A 21,340-nucleotide genomic window follows, 5' to 3' on the forward strand; every position below is an offset into this window, starting at 1 on the left:
CCCTCCCCCCACTCAGGCCCCAGCCCGGCCTCGCTCCGGCCGCCGCCGCCGCCCCTGTTTTGTTTCCATGGCGACAGGAGGCGCGGGGCCGGTTCCAAACATAACGCGCTGTGGAAAACATGCAGCTCGGGGGACCCCCCCCACCCCCGCAGCCCCCGCTCGGGGCAGAGCCCTGAGGGGCCCCCGGAGCAGCCCAGACCTCGTGCAGATTTGCGAGGGCCCCCCAGAGCCCGTCAGGAGCACAAAACCCCCTTCTCCTGGGCCCGCCGCGCCTTCGGGGGTTCAGGGCTCCCCTCAGCCGAGGCACCCTGACTCTCCAAGGCGCGCCGCACTGAAAGCCCTTCCCCCTTCGCGAGCCACCTCTAGATCAGGCGGCGTCCGCCCTCCCACGAAGCCCTCGGCCCCGCCCCACGCCGTCAGTCAGCCTTTCGGGCCGGGATAAGCCGCGCCCTCCTGAGGGCCTCCCCCGGCTCTCCACTGCGATCCGCCTGAGGGGCTGAGGGCGGATCCGCACAGAGGAGGGCGGAAGCGCAGGGGGAGGTTTTTCCGGGACAGAGGGCGGGTAAGATGGCGGCGCCCATGGAGCTGTTCTGCTGGTCAGGGGGCTGGGGGCTGCCCTCAGTGGACCTGGACAGCCTGGCCGTGCTGGTGAGGAGCGGCGCCGGCGCCCTCTGCTGCGCCCTGGAGGACTGGGGAGGGGGCCCGGACTAGGCGGTCATCCGAATTTTGCCAGGGCGCCTCAGCACGGGTGCAGTGGGGGAAACTGAGGCCATCAAAGAGCGTGCCTGGCCGGTATAGACTCAGTGTCTTGTGTCGTAGCAGCCTAGGAAAGAGGCCTGATCAGGGGTTCAGAAGATGAGTTTTAGTTCTTGAACATCCATTTAACTGGCTCTGTGACCTTGGGACGATCTCTTCTTTCTGGACGCTGTTTCTTCATCCAGAGGTTTACTAAGGCTGGACGATCTCGGGGTTTTTCCGGCTCGGCATTGCTGCTTTCTCCTCAGCCTCCCTTTCCTCCTCCTCAATCAACAGCATTTACTGAGGTTATTCTTTATTTAACCAAAAAGCCCACAGCCAGGCTCTGTAGAAAAAGCTTTGGAGCCAGGTAGACTAGTTCACTTCACACATTCACTCACTCTTTCATTTAATAAGCATGTATTAGGGCTCTTCCAAATACCAGACATTGGCATGCAAAGATGAATAGCATTTGGTCCCTCCCCTGAAGTTGTTCACAGGAAGATAGACATGTCAGCAAATAAGTGTAATAAAATGTTCAGGTGCTAAGTTATAAGTAGGAACAGGCCATAGAGACTGCCCAGGAAGGAATGGTGCTTCCAAGTGAGTCTAGGTATTCACCAGGTAGATGGCAGGAGAGGAGATAGAGGGAAGGATTTTCCTGGCTGACTTGTAATCATGGACATGACCATAATCTCTGTGAGCCTTGTGTTGCCCATTGTAAAATGGGAGCAGTAATGTCTACCTCTTTTTTTTGTGAGGCAATTCCTAAGCATAGGGCGTAGCACAAAAGGTATTCAATAAATGTTATTTCTTTTCTTGATTCCCCTGTGGGGGCCATGTCCCTGGCCTCTCTGCCTTCTGCTTCCTTCCCTGCAGACCTATGCCAGATTTACTGGTGCCCCACTCAAGGTGCACAAGATCACCAACCCCTGGCGGAGCCCTTCAGGTACCCTTCAGTGTCCCTGGGGGGTGAGGAAGGGAGTGTACAAGGGGAAGAGCAGGAAACAGACAGGGATGTGGTGCAGTTATGTATGGATAGGCAGCTAAGGGTCTGGTGGACATACTTCTTTCTCAACATCAGGAACTCTGCCTGCCCTTCAGACCAGTCATGGAGAGGTCATCTCAGTACCACACAAGATCATCACCCACCTTCGAAAAGAGGTAGGTGGCTTGGGTAGGGGGGCTGCCAGTGAGAGACGTTCAGTCAATTCAGTGCAACACACATTTATTGAGTACCAAATATATGCCAAACCAGACGCAGGGGACCGAGCTTCAAGGAACATATAGTCTGGTTGAGGAGACACAGACGTGTTCCTGTGATGTAGTAAGTAGTAGGCTAGAGATTCAGCTAAGCCACTGTCGAGGCATCTGGAGGCACAATGATTTCTGCCTGCTGGGTGAGGAGGGAGAGATGAACAGGCTGATGACACATGGAAGGGAAAGGAGAGTAGGAAAGAACAGTTGGCTCAGATGAGGTCCTCAAAGATGAAACCAGAAAAAAAAAAAAGATGGCACCAGAGAGGGATTGCTAAGGGCCATTGCCCTTTTTTCAGGGACCAGGTCAGGCTTTATAACATGGGGCTCAGGATGGACGAGGCTAAGAGCCAGGGTGCGGAAGTTGAAAGAGCATTACGAGAGGATTGGGGAGGCCTAGGCTGTGCTTTTCACTGTCATTGGCTGTGTGACTTTGAGCAAATTGCTTAACCTCTCAGAGCCATAAGCTCCTTATTTGTGAAACTACGGGGCTTAGCCAGGATGCTTTCCAAGGGCTCTTCTAGTTTCATGGTCTAGTTCCAAAAGTGAACATATTGTCAGAAATGGGGCCCTCTTATTCATTTCAACTTTCCCAAACGTGGAGGAACCAGGGAATTAATGGAGGCTTGAGAGGCGTGGAGAGAGGGGATCCAGGTAAAAGCCAGAGTTCCTGGTGGGACTGGGCTATTGTTCCCTTATGTATGAACACAGCTTTCCCAGTTTCCAAAGAGTTTTCTCCTAATACAGCCACACTGAGAGAAAGATTATTATCCCTATTCCACGGGGGAGAATGAGACTCAGAGAGATTTAAGCATCACACTCAAGAGGTTATTTAGGGACAATGTTTACTCAGGATGTGGAGGAGGGTGCTGAGGAGCAGATACTGGAGCCTAGCAAGGTGTGGCAGGCTGAGACCTGGGGGTATGGTTGGAATGTGTGTGTGGTGGTGGCGCCTGGGCCATGGAATGACATAGAAGAAACACCCAAGAGCTGGGCACTGGGGCCCTAGATGTGGGTTCACTGGGTCTTGGGAGCATGAGGATGGCATCCCCTAGTTCCCGAGGCACTGATTGAGGCCCAACCTGCATCTGAGCTCCGCTTTGCTAGTTTTGTGGTGTCTGGATCGGAGAAGTTACTGTTAGAAAGTTGCCGTCAGCAGGCATCCTGCCAGCTTTCTGTGGAAACTCTGGGAGCTGCTCCTGGTTTGCGGCTGGGCCTTCCAACCCCCAATGGGCGCGGGACCTTGACGGCCAGCAGGCTCCAAGGTCCAGGCTTCCCGCCAACAGCAACAGGCTACTGACTGGGCCCAGGCAAGGGAACCTCAGCGAGCAAAGCCCCACACTCTACCTCTGCTGCACTCAGAGGTCAGTGTGGGTGGTGCCAGACAGGATGCCTCCCTCCTTGAGGAAGTGTCCCTGGAGTCCCCCAGCATCCACCTCACACAGGATGTTTCCTCCACAGAAGTACAATGCTGATTATGATCTGTCAGCCCGGCAAGGAGCAGACACCTTGGCCTTTATGTCTCTGCTGGAGGAGAAGCTGCTCCCGGTGCTGGTGAGTGTGCCCAGACCTCCCAGCATGGATGGTCAGTGGGGGAGAGGGTCGGGCATACACACAGACACCCCCCCCGCACCCACACACAGGCTTGGAGCAGCGTGGGGACCAGAAGCCCACCCTGGGTCAGGCAGGTGCACTGGCTCAGACCTGCCTCTTCCTTCCTACACACCCAATCCAGATACATACTTTCTGGGTAGACGCCAAGAACTATGTGGAAGTAACCCGGAAGTGGTACGCAGAGGCTATGCCCTTTCCCCTCAACTTCTTCCTGCCTGGCCGCATGCAGCGGCAGTACATGGAGCGGCTGCAGCTGCTGTGTGGAGAGCACAGGCCTGAGGAGGAGGAAGAGCTGGAGAAGGAGGTACCTCTGGGACAGGGGGCTGTTGTATGAGAGGAGCCCCCAGGACGATGGCCAGGAGTGGGAATGCCTGGCAGGGGAGGTGGCACTGTTCCCACAGCTGCAAGCTGACCTGGTGTCCCCCTATAGCTGTACCAGGAAGCTCGGGAATGCCTGACTCTTCTCTCTCAGCGCCTGGGCTCTCAGAAATTCTTCTTTGGAGATGCGTAAGTCTGACTCCCGGGGAATCATAGGTGGCTTGGAAGAAGGTACAGGTTCAGACAGCCACAGAGGCTAGGGTGGGCTCAGGCTCTGGACAAGAGGTCCTTGGGACAGACACTGGGTCTGGTGACAGTGGGGCTGTGTGTGGGCCCGGAGCCGCCTCAGTGGTACAGGAGGGTGGGAGGGCCGCCAGGCCCAGGAGGGGCCTGCTGGGCTGTGGGGCACTCAATGTGCCCTTTATGCAGCCCTCGGATAGAGTCCCATTCAAGGGCAGGCTGGCGCCACCTGGGGCGCCTTCCCTACACCAGGACCAGAACTGTGTGTCCTCTCCTCCCCTGGTGGTCCCCTGCTGCCCAGAGCCTACCTTCCCAGGGCCGACTCTTCCTCCGACTCCGACTCCATCTCTCCCCCTTCTCCATCCCACCGTTTCTCTCTGCTGCAGCCCCGCCTCCCTGGATGCCTTTGTCTTCAGCTACTTGGCCCTGCTGCAGCAGGCGAAGCTGCCCAGTGGGAAACTGCAGGCCCACCTGCGGGGGCTGCACAACCTCTGTGCCTACTGCACCCACATCCTCAGCCTCTACTTCCCCTGGGAGGGAGGTAAGGGGCAGATAGGTGGGGGGTGGGCGCTAGCTCTGCGGAGAGGGGTCAGGGATCCAGAAAACAGCCCCCCGACCCACCTTCCTTCCTTGCCCCTCAGCTGAGGTGCCACCTCCACGCCAGACACCAGCAAACCCAGAGACTGAGGAGGAGCCATATCGGCGCCGGAACCAGATCCTATCCGTGTTGGCGGGGCTGGCAGCCATGGCGGGCTATGCCTTGCTCAGTGGCATTGTCTCCATCCAGCGGGCACCACCTGCCCAGGCCCCACGCACACGGGCCCTGGGCATGGCTGAGGAGGTTGAAGAGGAATGATTTATCCTCATGCTCCCAGGACTGATTTTTCTACTGTCATGCATTCCAGAGGCTCCTCTGTTTCCGCATCATTGGTATGGCTGGAAATGGGGTCCCACCGCCAGAATAAAACTGCTCACACTGACTGGGATCAGACATTCTCTCCTTTAAGAGGCTGCCATTTTTCCTTGCTGGACCAAAGGGGCCATCTGGGTGCTTGAGTCTACCCACTGGTGCTTGGCTTCTTTCGCTGCCTGTGCCCTGGTGCTGACATCTGCATGGGCCTGGTTCTGCATCTCCAAGAAAGACAAGCACTTCCCAGTTTGGGGTTCAGCTTTCCTAGTCTCTTCCTTTCCTTAACCTCTCTTGCCATCCACCCCCCACCCCTGTGTTTGTACAGACAGTGAGCTCACCCTGGGCCTGGGCCCAGTTTCCACAGGCAACCAGCACGCAGCACATGCTCACACAAGCGTGGGGGTGGAGGACCACTGGGGCCTCCCAGTCCTTTCCCTAGGGGCCTCCAGCCCCTGGCACCAACTAGAGGGGAGAGTGAGTCACCCAAACCACTGCCTCTGGGCTTACGTCACTTAAGCTCCCCCCCAGTCCTGCTGTACCCTCTGTAGCCACAGACAGCATGTGAGCTGACTCTATCCCTTTGATGTCCATGGTGAGCCTAGGCGCCTGCTTGGGTATCTGTACCATCACTGGCGATGCCACAGGTAGGTGTGAATGGAGTAGCCAGGTGAGATAGTTTCCACGAAGCCCACAGCAGGATCCTTGATGGTAAGAGGCACATCCTTAGAGGAGCTGGGGGAGGTGGGGAGGAGAAGCTGAGAGTGTGATCCCGCCAAGCCCACCGTCTTGTCCTCAGCCCAGTTCCCAGGCCCCACTGCTCTCACCGGTTTAGCACAACCACAACTGCAGAGCCATCAGGATGTATCAGTGCCACTGTGTCCAAGTCATTCTTCTCACTGGCAACCAGCCCCACTCTCTGGGAGCCCTCAGGAATGAACTTGCTGAAGTGGGAACAGGCATCGTCAGGGACCCGCAGCCCAGCCCCGCTGGCCCTGAGGGCAGCTCCCATCAGTCTCTCACTTAAGTCATCTTCCCTACCACCTACCCCCTCCCCCTAGAACCCTTCCAAAGTTCTGCCCTAACTCTCCAGGCCTCAAGCCGTGCGGCTGGGCGTGCCCTGCCCTCCCGCCTCCCAGCCCCAGCATCGGGCATTCAGGGATTGTCTGTGTCTCGAATGCCAGCTAGTCACTACCTGCCTAGATGGTGCAAGGGGGACATGAGTGTTGCCCCCAAAGTTCCCACCCCTAGCACCTTCCTGCTTCCTCACTGGGGGGGGGGTGGTGGGGGGTGAGGGCAGGGATACAACCCCAGTGCAGGAGATGCTAGGACTGGTGTGGAGTGGGGGTGCCCGCCCTCCACTCACCTGAAGTGGCCAAGGTGGTAAAACATGGGCTGTTTGTAAAATGTGTCCTTGGCGATGTCCACGATGATGGGGCTGTCGACAAAGTTGCGCACCCAGTTGGGTCCCCCCTCAGGGTTTAGGGCGAGGTTCCAGTCAGTCCAGCCGACCACATGGTAGAGGAGGTTCTAGGGTAGGAACAGGGCAGAGACAAAAGGCCCCCAGTGAGTACAGTTAAGTGTCACATGAGGGAGACGGGCTATGGTGCCTCAACCTCGTGAGGGGAGTAATATCTAAGGAGGGAGGGATTGTGAGGACAGAGGCATCGCCAGAGAAGCTGAGGAATCTGAGGCAGATGTAACTGCTCAAGCATTTGGAACGAGGGTGCTGGAGTGTGCAGATCTGTGAAGGGAAGGCAATGGAGGGGATCATGATATCCCCAAATTTGCTCCAAAGAGTAAGCCAGCTGGGGAAAAGCTGGAGAGGAGCCTTTGGTGAGACTAGCAAGGGGTCTGAGGTGGTCTGCTTTGTGGAAAGGGAGACAGGTGGTTCACCGTGATGATGCTGTGGCTGTACTGCATCCCTCGATCCCAGGAGCCCAGCTGCACGCTCTGCTCCCAGAAGTTGGAGCCCACACAGGCCTCTGAGGCAAAGAGCATGGTGTCGGGGAACAGGCGATGTGTCTCCCCCAGGGTGGCTTCTGCTGGAGCCAGAAAGTCCAGGTACCAATGTACAGCGATGCCATGAACATACTTAGCTGCCTCTGGGTCTGCCAGCACCTGTACAGGGAAAGGGGAGGACTACTGGAGAAAGAGAGCCACTGAGCCTGGGTCCTGCACAAAGGGTTCTGGAAGAGGCACCAGGACCCGAGAAGTGGACAGTGGGATGAACACAGAGGGGATTAAAGTGACAACCGTGGAGATTCATGGGGCCCTGGAGGTCCAGAGGGGGATCTCCACCACCACCAGCACCCCAGGGGGGCCACCTGGGCACCTGGTCCCAACCAGGGTGCTCTAGGAATCAAGAGTTGGGGTAGGGAAGGCACTCTGTTTGGGAGCCAGCCATTCGGATGCTGGACTTGGGGGTCCCTAGGGTACCCATGGAGCTCCTGGTCCTTACCACCTGGGCCCAGTGGGGCAGCAGCAAGCGTTGGTCATCTAGCATGAGCAGTCGGACATTGCGGTGTGTACTGTTGGCGAGGGTGGGACCCAGGTCACGGGCGATGAAGTCTCGCTGGTGTTCAGGGGTGAAGCCCAGGCACTGGAAGGGGTACCCGCTAAATAGCCCTGCAGAAGGCTCGTTCTCAGCTGTCACTGCCCAGAACTGTAACTTGTGCTCAGCGTAGGCATCCAGGAACCTGGGGAGGGAACGGGTGTGAGTGATCATGGCCAAGACAGACAGGGAACCAGACCCTGGGGAAAAGGAGGCCTGACTGGGTGGGGAAAACTGAGGGGCCTGAGTCTGAAAGAGCCAGAAGGTAGAAAGGTAAGCTGAGGAGATCTGGAGGCGGAACCAGATCAAGGGCTGGGACGTAGACCAGGGTGTCCGAGAGGGGAGGCTGGTCCAGACCCCATGGCCCTGCTGTTCCCTTACTTGACAAAGTATCTGGCCCAGGTCTGGTGGTAGAGATCCCCTGGATGACCCTTGAGTGTCCCCTTCCCATTCACTGCCCCATTGGTCTTGAGCCAAGTGGGTGATGTCCAGGGACTGGCAAAGAGTGAGACAGGGCGCTGGGCCAACTCCAGGGCTTGGTGAATCAGGGGTATCTAGAAACAAAGGTGGTGAGGAGAGAGACATCCAGAGTTGGAACATAAACAGACTGGCCCAACCAGTGTATCAGGCCTAGCTATCAGCCTCCGTCCTCCCACCCCAGGACAGAACACACAGAGCAGAGGGCACGTTCTATGTCTCTCTGAAGACTGCTCTAGCCTGAGGCCTCTCAACCACCAGGCATCAATGCCACTGGGGCCTGAGGCAGCCAGAGTGCCCACCTTGAGCTTGACATCTTCCTCTGGGAGGCTGAAGTTGAGCAACTGGAAGTCATCAGGGGTGTCAGCATAGGTGTAGGTGCGGATGGAGAAGTCACAGCTGGCCATGGGGACCCGCATGATGTTGTATTCGATTCCTGCAGAAAAAGAAGACCAAGATATGTGTGTCTGAGTCAGTAGGAGTATGTGGGGCATTGTCTACCACTTGCCAGTCCTAAATTATGTCTGAGTGAGGGCCAAGAGGAACTTGGGTTCTGGGTGAAGCACAGACTTTCTGAGCCTGAGAGGCCCCAGGCACTCAGCAGAAGATGGGTAGGACAATCTTTTTTTTCACTGGGCATTAACAGAGACCCAAATGTCAGGGATGGGTGGATGTCAGCGTCAAAGGAAAGGTCAAACTGTCAATTGCACTATGTCATCTTGTCCCCTTCCTCCTTACCTTCTTTAGAGAAGTACGATTTGAGTAGTAAATCCCGTGCAGGAGGTGACAGGGCAAGGATGTTGAGAGCAGCAGCATCTGTCAGGGCCCCTCCAAAACCCTTCACTTTCTGGAACTTCTGATCTGGCTGCAGGGTCAACAGCAGCCCTGAGGACATCCACAGGGGAAAAAGGGTGTCAGTGCACAGGGGAGAAACTCCATGGTGATCGCTGGTATGATTTAGCTCCAGGGGGACCCCAGCCTGGGTGACGGGTTTAGTGGTTACCTGTGCCTGTGCGGTTGGCCTGGATGGTCCCCAGACTCAGCTCCATTCGGCGCCCACTGCGTGTGCTCTCAAAGCGGCTGAAGGTGCCAGGGTCAGGCAGGGTCAGGGGGTCAAGAGAGTCACAGTACGTAGCATTGCAGACACAGACCACTGAGCTGTAGCCAAAGCTTTTAGGGCTGCAGGGGCGGGCACCTGGGAGGGAGAGAGCACAAAAGAGGCAAGGGCTGAAGGATGAAGATGGGGAGAAGGGACACAATATTTGGAAGGAAAGACTGAATACTGATTTCAAACATTCTCTTGATATACCCCACAGTTGATCTCAGTCACTCAAAAGGGTTTAGTGAGCATCTAATGAAGTCCACCACTAGTATGCCAGAGACTACCAAGGGACCATAATGCAGAAGGGGGCCTCGGGGCTCCCTCCCTCCTCCTTGACTCACCTGATGCCCACGACACGGCCTGAAGTAGAAGCAATCCCATGAGACTGGGAGCCATGATGTCTACTCTGTCCCGGGGCTTGGGACACTCCTGAGAACAGAATGAGGAGAGGCTAGAGGGCAAGCCCCTCTCCACCTCTCGTCTACTCTCCTAGGCAGGGCTCGGCTGCCTGTGGGCACCCAGCCTAGTCTCCCACCTTTAAAAGAATGGAACAAAGCCCACAGACACCTGGGTCCAGACACCCTCCAAGCCCTCTGCTAGTAATAGCTCTCTGCCCACCCCGACCAGGATCCTCCTCCACCCCTCCTCCTAACCATTTCTCCCTCAACCTCACCTTCCCTCCATCTGTCCCCCCATCAAAGGGCCGTGATGGCCTGGTTTCGAGGAGAGTGTGTCGTTCACTGAATTCCAGAGCCTGGATGGCCAGGATTCCAGAAAGAGCGACAAGACCATTTGGGAGCCCTGACCCACTCACCTCTCTGGAAGGACTTGAAAGCTCCATCACCAGATGAGAAGATTGTGGGGTTCCCAAACCTCGGAGGGATAGAGTATCAGCTAAATAAAAACAGGGGTGCAGGAGCCTGAGGTAGCTATATGCACCAGATGAGCCCTGCGGGTTAATTCCGGCAAAATGGAGTGGATGTGTCATGTGATAACTATGGGAGAGTCACATGACACAAGAAGTGAGGCAATCGCAACCATACTTGTAAAGGGCGACTGACTGTCTTCCTCGGGCTGTTGGTGATCATACACCCTGTGAAATTCTGGAAAGCATGTATGGATGACAACGTTAGGAAGAATCTAGATGAAAGATCTGAATGAAGGATTGGGTAGAGGCTCCCGAATCCCAAAGGATGGGAACCACAGCAGGCCCATTGCTTTCTTGAGAAAAAATTTTAAAGTCATGCTAATAAAGGTGATACCAATAAAAGAGGTTCACGGTGTAAAATACTGAGGCCAAAATACTGAGAGATGATTAAGAAGTCTTTGCCCTATTGAGGTTCAGAAGGCTCATAAGAGTCAGACTCTTATACGGATGGTTACAGATAAAGACAAAATTGGTAACAGGTGTGCATAGAGAGACCCTTCATGCTGGGGTTATCCTGGAAGGTTTCATGGAGGAGAAGAGGTGAGGTTTAGGGAATATTAACCAGAGAAGTGCAGGGACAATGGGCCCTAGGCAGAGGGACAGTGCTTCTCCAGTCTCACTTGTTTCATCATCAGATGCAGATGAGAAGGAGATCACAGGACAGGGAGGTTGTGTAAAGTAGTTCAGAAACTGGAAAGTGTGGTACAAAGCTGCATCCTCAGTGGATGTGACAAGGGGGTCGTCCATGGTGTTGCCTCATGGGCCACATCACATTGATTCAGTGGGGGTGACACACACAATTATGACCTGACTGACTACAGCTCTCTGAGCCTTCCTCACCTGTAAAATGGAGGGAATACCACCACCTCACCAGGTTACTACTGAAATCAGGGAGATAAGCACAGTGCCTGGTACACAGTAGACACTTGGGAACCACTTGATTGTTGTGCCTTTTTGTTTTTTAAAATTATCTCAGTGAAGTCTTTCCAGATACACTCCAGGCAAAATTGACCATTTCTTCTTCTAGGTTCCTGTAGCCTATAGGAGCTATAGTCTCACTGAGACTATACTGAGTATAGACTATACTGAATACCGTCTCAGTGAGACGAGCTTGGTTTGAATCCTGGCTCTACCACTTACTGGCTGTTTTACCTTCAATAAATTACTTAATCACTCTGAGCCTCTGTTTCTCATCTATAAAAGGGGAGAGATAACTCCTATCTCACAGAATTGTTGTGAGGTGTAAGTATGATAATGTGTGTCTAGCACACTGCTTGGCACCAAATACTGCAACAAGTTAGGGCTGTGTTTATGGAAGTTCCCCAAAGGAATGGCTTACTTATTCTAAGTAGAAGGCCTGGCACAGGCTGGGTAGGTGTCAGCTTGTTGCATTGAATTGAACCATCATCACTATGTCAAATCTGCCCCATCTAGACTTTATGTTTTTCCAGGAAATGCTGCACGGGGTTTGTTCTTGGGAGGAGGGCAGGTGATCTTACTTTCCTATAGTTCACTCACTCCACAAATTTTTTTAAATTTTTTTTCGGTACGTGGGCCTCTCACTGTTGTGGCCTCTCGCGTTGCGGAGCACAGGCTCCGGATGCGCAGGCTCAGCGGCCATGGCTCACGGGCCCAGCCGCTCCGCGGCATGTGGGATCTTCCAGGACCGGGGCACGAACCCGTGTCCCCTGCATCGGCAGGCGGATTCTCAACCACTGCGCCACCAGGTAAGCCCCCACAGATATTTATTGATATTAAGTACATACTACATTTGCCCCTACCTCCTCTGTTGGCTTTATTTATTTTTTTAACATCTTTATTGGAGTATAATTGCTTTACAATGGTGTGTTGGTTTCTGCTGTATAACAAAGTGAACCAGCTATATGTGTACATATATCCCCATATCCCCTCCCTCTTGCATCTCCCTCCCACCCTCCCTATCCCACCCCTCTAGGTGGTCACAAAGCACTGAGCTGATCTCCCTGTGCTATGTGCTCTGTTGGCCTTAGAGCCCCACTCCCCTCCCTGTTTTCCTCTGCAGGCACAGAGCTTGTGAGTGTCTTGTTTCTTCTCTCACAATGTGGTTTGCCATTGAGGCTTTCATATTTTATTTTCTAAATAAAGTTGGTTATAATAAGGGCTAATATTGACTGAGAACTTATTCTGCGCTACTTTATGTTCATAGTCTCATTTTATTCTCATGTGGCAGATACTATTATTTTCCCCATTTTAGAGATGAGGAACCTAAGACTCTGAAAGGTCATGAACTTGCCCAAAGTCTCTTGACTACTCAGCCGTGGAACCTGGATTTGTAATGAGGTGGGGCGGGCACAAGGCCCCTTAGCTCGCGGCTGTTAGCGCGAGACCCTGAGCGCCGCGGTTAGAGGTCCCACTCCGCCAACAGCAGCCTGGCAGTGGTCGTCTCAGCAGAGAGTGGGTTAGGCCGAGGCAGATCTCGGCCTTCTCGCCGGGACCCTCCAGACCCTCCAGCCGCGGGGCCAGCGGGTGAGCTGGGGTGCCCAGGGGACAGGCTGAGGGCTGTGTCCTGCAGAGCTACAAGCCCTCACCACAGCCACCCATTGGCCGGGTCCAGGCCTCGAAGCAGCAGCAAACCTCTCCCCCATCCCCGCCTGTGCAGCCTAATGGCAGTGGCGGTCTCCATGGGTCCCAGGCCATGGAGGCCTCAGCAACTGCAGTATATGGACACTGCCATTAAGGTAACAGCTTCAGGGACTTCCTTGGTAGCATCGTGGTTAAGAATCCACCTGCCAATGCAGGGGACACAGGTTCGATCCCTGCTCTGGGAAGATCCCACATGCCATGGAGCAACTAAGCCCGTGCACCACAACTACTGAGCGTACGCTCTAGAGCCCGCGAGCCACAACTACTGAGCCCATGTGCTGCAACTACTGAAGCCTGCACGCCTAGAGCCCATGCTCAACAAGAGAAGCCACTGCAATGAGAAGCCCGTGCACTGCAACGAAGAGCCCCGCTCTCTGCAGTTAGAGAAAGCCTGCAAGCAGCAACAAACACCCAATGCAGCCACAAATTTTAATTAATTAATTAATTAAAATAAAATTTTTTAAAAAGGTAACAGCTTCAACCAGCTTCAGTCTCTCCCTTCACATTTCTAAAACTGGTACGGCTTAGATCAGTTGTATCATGCTAGGAGGTGGCCAGAGGTCAGGGTTAAGCTGCAAGGACACTGCACATCATTACTTGAGGTCCACCTCTGTGGTTGGGGCTATTCTCAAAGAAGGGCAATCGTTGTGAGCTGGGAATTCACCTGACTGGTATTTGCTACATGTATTCCCATCCATCCTATACAAATCATTCTCTCCGGTGTAAATGAAAAGCCTGAGGGCCCGCTGGGTCCTTGGGCACCTGGCTCCCTCAGTGATGACGGCTGGGCAGGTCTGGGGACCTGGCCCTGAGGGTGCTGCCAGCTGAGATCTGCCTCTTCAGCCGGGCCTGGGCACTGGCGGGATGACCCAGACCAGGGGCTGGATGAATGCTCCCAGGCAGGATAACTGGCCCTCACAAGGACCCCCTCCTCTAGCCAGGGCCTGGACCTCAGAGGGTAAAGGTTGAGCCTTTGGGACCTTGCCCTTTCTCGTCAGAACAGAGAATAACATTTGTTTTGGTGGAGGTTTACAGGAATGTTGTGACCTGACCGTGACCTGACCTCAAGAACAAAGGATCTGACGCCAAAGAGGTCTGTGACAACTAACCACAGCCCTCCCTCACCTTTCGTATAAACGAGCTTTGCTGAAAAGCTTTCTTTCAGGGAGTTCGGGTTTTTAAGGCACGATCCACCCGTCTCCTTGCACGGCCCTACAATAAACCTTTCTCTCTCCAAACTCCGACGTTTTGGTATTGTTTGGCCTCACTCTGCGTTGGGTACACGGACTTGCGTACGATAAAATTTGTATCCAGGGTCCTATGACACACATCACACATTTGATGGGTGCCTCCAGTGTGCCAAATGCTACATTAGCTGCTGGTTATTTTCAAAAGCTGCTGTGCTGGTCGGCAGCGTTTGTTTTGTATTGTTTTAAAATCGTCCCGTGTATCCTACACGTGTTTTACCTGCTCAAAATGAAGCCCAAGTTGGCTTCTGAAGTGCTGGCTACATGGCAACATTTCTGGATCTGCGTTCTTCAAAGGCATTGGTCAGGGGATAACTTGTCAATAATGAAACAGAATCCAGGACTCCCAGGTTGGGCAAGATGGATTGATTTTCAGCTGGGGAGAGGCAGGTCTGCCTCTCTTCCCAAGCTTCACTCTCCCTGTCCTGGGAGATCTCAGACCAACAGCCTGAGCACCCCTTTTCATAAAAAGTATTTCCTCACATACTCTCTATTATCCTGAAATGAATGTATAGATAATATGACTTACCTACACACACAATTTAAGAGAATCAATATAGTTGCCTTAATTGGTATATAAAGGAAAGATCATGGGACTATTTTTTATAGCAAAATATGTTTTCAATAAGTAAATGCTTAGGCATGATTACCTATAAGACAATATAAAATAGTCAGATATGTACTAACGTAAATGGAATAAATTAGGATTTAACAGAAGCAAAAACAGCCCATGAATTAATAATTTCAATATGTAAGTTTCATCATATGTCATTTTTACAATATGTAATTATTATTGTGCTGCAAAAACATAAAATATATGATAAATCAAAATGCTTAAAAGTCAATCTTTATGAATAAGCTTCAGTGCATTCCACATGTCTTCACAAATTCACTATTTGATTCTAGGCCTTAGCAATTCAGTAAGGAAAAGGACAGTCTTTTCAACAAACAGTGCTGAGATGACTGGATATCATGCAAAAAGACAAACTTAGGGACTTCCCTGGTGGCGCAGTGCTTAAGAATCCTCCTGCCAATGCAGGGGATACGGGTTCGAGGCCTGGTCTGGGAAGATCCCACATGCTGCAGAGCAACTAAGCTCGTGAGCCACAACTACTGAGCCTGCACTCTAGAGCCCATGAGCCACAACTACTGAACCCGTGTGCCACAACTACTGAAGCCCACACGCCTAGAGCCCATACTCTGCAACAAGAGAAAACCCCGCTCACCGCAACTAGAGAAAGCCTGTGCACAGCAACGAGGTCCCAAAGCAGCCAAAAATTAAAAATATATATATAAATAAATAAATTTATTTTTTTAACAAAAGATAAACTTAGACCCTTACCTCACTCCATAATCAAAAATCAAAGCAAAATGGATCATCGACTTAAATGTAAGAGCTAAAACTCTTAATTTTCTGTAAGAAGGAAGGCTAGGAGTAAATCTTTGTGACCTTGGATTAGCCAGTGGTTTCTTTTTCTTTTGTTTTAGGCAGCAACAAACATTTGTTATCTCACATAGTTTCTGTGGGTAAGGAATTCAGGAGTACCTCATCTGGATGGTTCAGACTTGAGGCTTCTCAAAAGACTATAGCCAAGATTTTGGTCAGGGCTGCTATCATCTGTAGTAGGCTTGACTGGGCTGAGGCTCTGCTTCCAAGTTAAGCCACTAACATAGGTGGTGAACTGGGGCTGGCTGTTGGCAGAAGGCCTCAGTTCCCTACCATGTGGAATAATTCATAGGGCTGCTTGAGCGTCCTCACAACATGGCAGCTGGATTCCTCTCCAGTGAGTGAGCTAAGAGAGAGTAAGGCAGAAGCCACAAGGTCCTAGCCTCAGGAGTCACACATTATCATTTTCACAATATCCTATTGGTTATACAGGTCTTCTATACAGATGTGTGTGGGGCAGAGGGGCTAAATAAAGGTGTAAACACCAGGAGGTGGGGATCATTTGGGGGCCATCTAGGAGGCAATCTGCCATAGTCCGTCCCCTGGCTTCCAATAAGTCATGTCCCTCCCACACATAAATACTATTACTTCCTCCCAAGGTTCCCAGAAGTCTCATCTTCTTATAGATTAAGTCCAGAATATCTTTAGACAATGGTTTCTTATTTACGATTCCAAAACACAAATGACAGAAGAAAAAAAAGATAAATTGGACTTCATCAAAATGAAAAATGTTTGGGCTTCCCTGGTGGCACAGTGGTTGAGAGTCCGCCTGCCGATGCAGGGGACACGGGTTCGTGCCCCGGTCCGGGAAGATCCCACATGCCGCGGAGCGGCTGGGCCTGTGAGCCATGGCCGCGGAGCCTGCGCGTCCGGAGCCTGTGCTCCGCAATGGGAGAGGCCACAACAGTGAGAGGCCCGCGTACCACAAAAAACAAAACAAACAAACAAAAAAATGAAAAATGTTTGTGTTTCAAAGGATGTCATCAAGAAAGTGAAAAGACATTCCACAAAATGGGATAAAATACTTTCAAACCATATCTCTGATAAAGGCCTAGTATCCAAAATATATAAAGGATTCTTATAACTCAGTAATAAGAAGATAACCCAATTAAAAAATGGGCAAAGGACTTGAATAGATATTTCTCCAAAGATAATATAAAAATGGGCACAAAGCTCATGAAAAGATGCTTGACATTAGTCATTAAGGAAACGCAAATCAAAACCACTATGAGATACCACCTCATATGCACTAGGATGGCTATGATCAAAAAGACAGACAATAACAAGTGTTAGCAAGAATGTGCAGAAATTAGAATGCTCATGTTACCGTGGGAATGTAAAGCGGTGCAGCCACTTTGGAAAACAGTTTGGCAGTTTCTCAAAATGTTAAACATAGAGTTACCATATGACCCAGCAACTCCATTTCTAGGTATCTACTTAAAAGAAATGAAAACATTTGTCCACCCGAAGACTTGCACATGAATATTTACAGCAGCATTATTTATGGAAACAAACTAAATGTCCATCAGCTGGTGAATAAATACACAAATTGTGGTATTTCATTAAATGGAATACTATTCAGCAATAAAAAGGAGCAAAATACTGATACATGCTACGATATGAATGTACCTCAAAAACATCGTGTTAAGTGAAAGAAGCCAGACAAAAAGACCACACATTGTGTGATTCCATTTATATGAAATTCCAGAGTAAGCAAATCTGTAGAGACAGAAAATAGATTAGTGCTTGTCTGGGGCTGGAGTGGCAATGGAGATTAACTGTTGCAAAACTCTGTAAATTTACTCAAAATCATTGAACTGTACACTTAAAAGGAGAAACTTTTATACTATGTAAATTACACCTCAATGAAGCTAGTAAAAAAACTTTACTTTTATTACATATTTGCTTTTGTAAATTTCTTTTGTAAATTTTGTAAATTGCTTTTGGTTCATTGCTTTTGCAGGTACACTACTGCATTGAAACTTTTATTTTTATTTATTTATTTATTTTTAATAGATCATGAGTCTTTTTTTAAAATTTTATTTATTTTATATTTATTTTTGGCTGTGTTGGTTGGGTCTTCGTTTCTGTGCGAGGGCTTTCTCCAGTTGCGGCGAGCGGGGGCCACTCTTCATCGCGGTGCACAGGCCTCTCCCGTTGTGGAGCACAGGCTCCAGATGCGCAGGCTCAGTAGTTGTGGCTCATGGGCCCAGCCGCTCCGCAGCATGTGGGATCTTCCCAGTCCGGGGCACGAACCTGTGTCCCCTGTATTGGCAGGCGGATTCTTAACCACTGCACCACCAGGGAAGCCCTGAAACTCTTTCAAACGAAGTATATTGCATAGCTGGAAGTGCTCTAATACACTGAGTAGACAGATGCAATAATGTCAAGACAATGTATTTTATTTAAGCTTCCTTCTCCATAACGATCTCCACCTAAATTGGGCTGTTCCAAAAAACAAAAAAACACCTTGTAAAACTTTTCTGCATTATTATATAATGGAGTCCTGCTGGTTTATATTTGATTTTATTTTGCATATATTGTTGTTGTTGTTTTAATAAATTTATTTATTTATTTGCCTGCATTGGGTCTTCATTGCTGTGCATGGGCTTTCTCTAGTCGCGGCAAGCGGGGTTTTCTCTTGTTGCAGAGCACGGGCTCTAGGCGTGCGGGCCTCAGTAGTTGTGGCACGTGGGCTCAGTAGCTGTGGTTCTCAGGCTCTAGAGCGCAGGCTCAGTAGTTGTGGTACACGGGCTTAGTTGCTCCGTGGCATGTGGGATCTTCCCGGACCAGGGCACAAACCTGTGTTCCCTGCATTGGCAGGTGGATTCTTAACCACTGAGCCCACAGGGAAGCCCTTTCTACATATTGTTGAGCAGAACATTTCAAAGTCAAGTAGAATGAGAGACAATTCTTCTTTGTGCAGGACTGTCCTCCATGTTATAGATGGTCTACCTTCCCTGTCCTCCTTCCACTAAATCCTCAAAGTGCCTCCTAATCCTGGTTTCCACTAAAGAGACGTTTCCAAAATGCCCTCTAGGGGGCGACTGATAACCACTGCCCTTAGGGCAGTCACCTGAACCGCCCAGGTTGCAGTAGCCACTAGGGACGTACTAGGTGGCCACAAATGCGATCCTCGGTCCCCTTTGCACAGCACTTTTATTTTATTTTTTATTTTTTTTGGCCGTGCTGCAAGGCATGTGGGATCTTAGTTCCCGGATCAGGGATCGAACCTGTGTCCCTGCAGTGGAAGTGCGGAGCCTTAACCACTGGACCGCCAGGGAAGTCCCTGCACAGCACTTTTAAAAGACTTAGCTTAAAAAAAAAAAAAAAAAAAGACTTAGCTAAACACCAAGGGAGGACAACTGGGAAATAAATTTAAGCGAAAAGCAGAAATACAAAAATAGTTTGGCTGACCCAGCACAAGAGTTCTGATCCCACTTCAGCCAGCCCTGTGACAAGCTGTAGGCTTGGCTCAGATAGCAAACTCCAGCCCTGGAGCCTGGCAAGTACCATGTCACAGGCTCCTTGCTCTTTAAGTCTCAGATCAACTCCCCAAGGAGGGTGCCTCCTCCCAGTCCCACTGTCACCTCCATGGTCAAGTCAAAGAGAGACACTCTTTTTTTTTTTTAAGAGACACTCTTATGCCATGCGTAGCAGAGTAGGTGCTCAAAAAATACTCAAGAAGTGAATGAATGGATAAACCTTATCAGTCAACCTGGAACCTGTCCTTTCAGCTCTGGTTTCTGATCTGAAGATACACCACTCCTCCTGATTACTGACTCCAAATGACTTGTTTCTCCAGTGAGACCCTTCTGCCCCTTAATTGCTAGGGTGTGGCTTCACCCTTGGATTAATCTGATTAATCAACTTTTTTTTTCAGCTCTATTGAGATATAATTGACGTAACACTGTGTAAGTTTAACGCGTACAACTGATGATTTGATACGTGTATATGTTGCCAAATGATTATGGCAATAAAGTTAGTTTGATTAACCAACTCTTTAAAAATAATATTTATTTATTTGGCTGCACAGGGTCTTAGTTGCAGCACGTGGGATCTTCATTGCGGCACGTGGAAACTTAGTTGCAGGATATGGGATCTAGTTCCCTGAGCAGGGATTGAACCTGGGCCCTCTGCATTGGGAGCATGAAGCCTTAGCCACTGGACCACCAGGGAAGTCCCTGATTAACCAACTCTTAAACAATAACCATAGTATACTTGTAAAGCCCAGTGCAAATGGAAAGTATTTGTACCTCACATTCTCTCCTATAATTTTTCTCAAGGTACCAACAACCAGTCTTTCATGAGTGCTTATTACATGCATTAGCCCGACAACCCCATGTTACAGACGAGAAAACTGACTTAGGTCAAGTGAGTGGCAGAGTCAAGCCTAAATTCAGGTCTGTCCTATTCTGAAGCCCAAGCAGCTCTTAGCCATCATGTCATACAGCCTCCCAGATATTTCAGTTGCATATTTTTAGTCTTCTGTAAGTTTATAAATGGTCACAGGGAAAATCTCATGGTTACTATTTCTCTGAAACCTTAAAACTCTTCACTTAGAGACAAGCACAGAATCGGGGCTCAAGTTTACTGAATAAATGAATGGGTTAAGTTACCAACTTCACCTTCTCGCTGTTTAAGGTCCTGCTTGTCAGTGTTTCAGAGACTGTCCTTGGTGTTGTTTGAAGCAAAGGAGTGGTGAACTTCAGGAAGAATGAGGTTAACTCTGAACAAGACTATTACAGTAAGAATGAGACCTAACTAAGGCGATTTGGTGGAGGCAACAGGAAGTATGATTCAAATACTGAACAACTGTGAGCCTGCTTGCACATTCGTTATTGTTCTGAGCTTCCCATGCAGGGCTGTAATGAGGCTCATTGAAAATAACAATATCTGAGAAGAGACTTCCCTGGTGGCGCAGTGGTTAAGAATCCACCTGCCAATGCAGGGGACAGGGGTTTGAGCCCTGGTCCGGGAAGATCCCATATGCCGTGGAGCAACTAAGCCAATGAGCCACAACTACTGAGCCTGCACGCTAGAGCCCGCGAGCCACAACTACTGAGCCCACACGCCTAGAGCCTGTGCTCTGTAACAAGAGAAAGCACTGCAATGAGAAGCCCGCGCACCACAATGAAGAGTGGCCCCCGCTCACCACAACTAGAGAAAGCCTGCATGCAGCAACAAAGACCCAACGCAGCCAAAAAAAAAAAAAAAAAAATCTGGGGTGTTCCTTGTGAACTGTAAAATTCCACATAGATGGCTGGAATTATTACTGTTATTGTTATCCAGGTTTTGTTTCTTCCCTCCAGGTACAGTAGAAGGAGTCTTCTGTGCGAGGCCTCTACCTCCAAACTTTCTCCCTCCGGCCGCCACCATTTCTCTCCTGCTCCCCTCAAGAAGAGGCAATAAGGAAGGGTGTTTCAGCATGAACACCCGAGTGATTATACAGGATTGAAATCCTTGCTTCATTTCTCACTAGAACTGAGATATTGGGAAGTTACTTGACTTCTCAGAGGTTCAGTTTTCTCATCTCCAAAACTCTTGCCTCAAGGGGTGTTATGAGGATTTCATGCAACAATGCATGTAATATTACTCAGAGCCAAACCTCTGGAATAAGTTGCTACACCTGATGAGTCCTCTCTCCACTTCCTACACTCCATGGGCTGATACTGGACCCTCCTGGCTCCAAAACTGTTCTTGCCAAAGTCACTAATGATCCTTCTGTTGCTAAGTCCAATGAATAGTGCTCAGCCTTTTTTTTTTTCCCATATAAATTTATTTATTTATTTATTTCAGTATGCACTGGGTCTGTTGCTGCGTGAGGGCTTTCTCTAGTTGTGGTGAGTGGGGGCTACTCTTCGTTGTGGTGCGTGGGCTTCTCATTGCAGT

At 50.5% G+C, this 21,340-nt stretch overlaps 2 protein-coding genes across 2 annotated transcripts; one reads left to right on the top strand and one right to left on the bottom strand.

Annotated features, from left to right (window-relative positions):
- The first annotated feature begins 534 nt into the window (after positions 1-534).
- Positions 535-5,144, top strand: MTX1 (metaxin 1). The gene is made up of 8 exons (XM_059047897.2): positions 535-648; positions 1,615-1,684; positions 1,820-1,899; positions 3,454-3,546; positions 3,728-3,910; positions 4,037-4,113; positions 4,551-4,705; positions 4,806-5,144. The coding sequence occupies exons 1-8, from the start codon at positions 568-570 to the stop codon at positions 5,018-5,020; spliced, it is 954 nt and encodes a 317-aa protein (XP_058903880.2). The 5' UTR covers positions 535-567; the 3' UTR covers positions 5,021-5,144.
- GBA1 (glucosylceramidase beta 1) lies at positions 1,947-10,192 on the bottom strand. Its single transcript, XM_059047812.2, has 11 exons — positions 10,019-10,192; positions 9,546-9,633; positions 9,106-9,297; positions 8,841-8,987; positions 8,405-8,538; positions 8,007-8,179; positions 7,533-7,770; positions 6,968-7,192; positions 6,438-6,601; positions 5,899-6,015; positions 1,947-5,806 (listed from the first exon to the last, which is right to left on the bottom strand). Exons 1-11 carry the CDS (start codon positions 10,190-10,192, stop codon positions 5,701-5,703), a joined length of 1,758 nt encoding a protein of 585 aa, XP_058903795.2. The 3' UTR covers positions 1,947-5,700.
- Positions 10,193-21,340: the final 11,148 nt, after the last annotated feature.

This window comes from Kogia breviceps, chromosome 1, assembly GCF_026419965.1.
Source record: "Kogia breviceps isolate mKogBre1 chromosome 1, mKogBre1 haplotype 1, whole genome shotgun sequence".
NCBI lineage: Eukaryota > Metazoa > Chordata > Mammalia > Artiodactyla > Physeteridae > Kogia > Kogia breviceps.

What these genes read in the sequence shown, in the direction of transcription:
- GBA1 (XM_059047812.2), bottom strand. Translation starts at nt 10,192, where the DNA reads ATGACACATCCACTCCATTTTGCCGGAATTAACCCGCAGGGCTCATCT. An exon ending in AGGAAGATGTCAAGCTCAAG is followed by an intron (nt 8,180 to 8,404) that starts GTGGGCACTCTG and finishes CTTTGTTTCTAG; the next exon opens with ATACCCCTGATTCACCAAGC. An exon ending in TACCACCTTGGCCACTTCAG is followed by an intron (nt 6,016 to 6,437) that starts GTGAGTGGAGGG and finishes TTCCCACTTCAG; the next exon opens with CAAGTTCATTCCTGAGGGCT.
- MTX1 (XM_059047897.2), top strand. Translation starts at nt 568, where the DNA reads ATGGCGGCGCCCATGGAGCTGTTCTGCTGGTCAGGGGGCTGGGGGCTG. An exon ending in CCCCTGGCGGAGCCCTTCAG is followed by an intron (nt 1,685 to 1,819) that starts GTACCCTTCAGT and finishes TCTCAACATCAG; the next exon opens with GAACTCTGCCTGCCCTTCAG. An exon ending in AGAAGCTGCTCCCGGTGCTG is followed by an intron (nt 3,547 to 3,727) that starts GTGAGTGTGCCC and finishes CACCCAATCCAG; the next exon opens with ATACATACTTTCTGGGTAGA.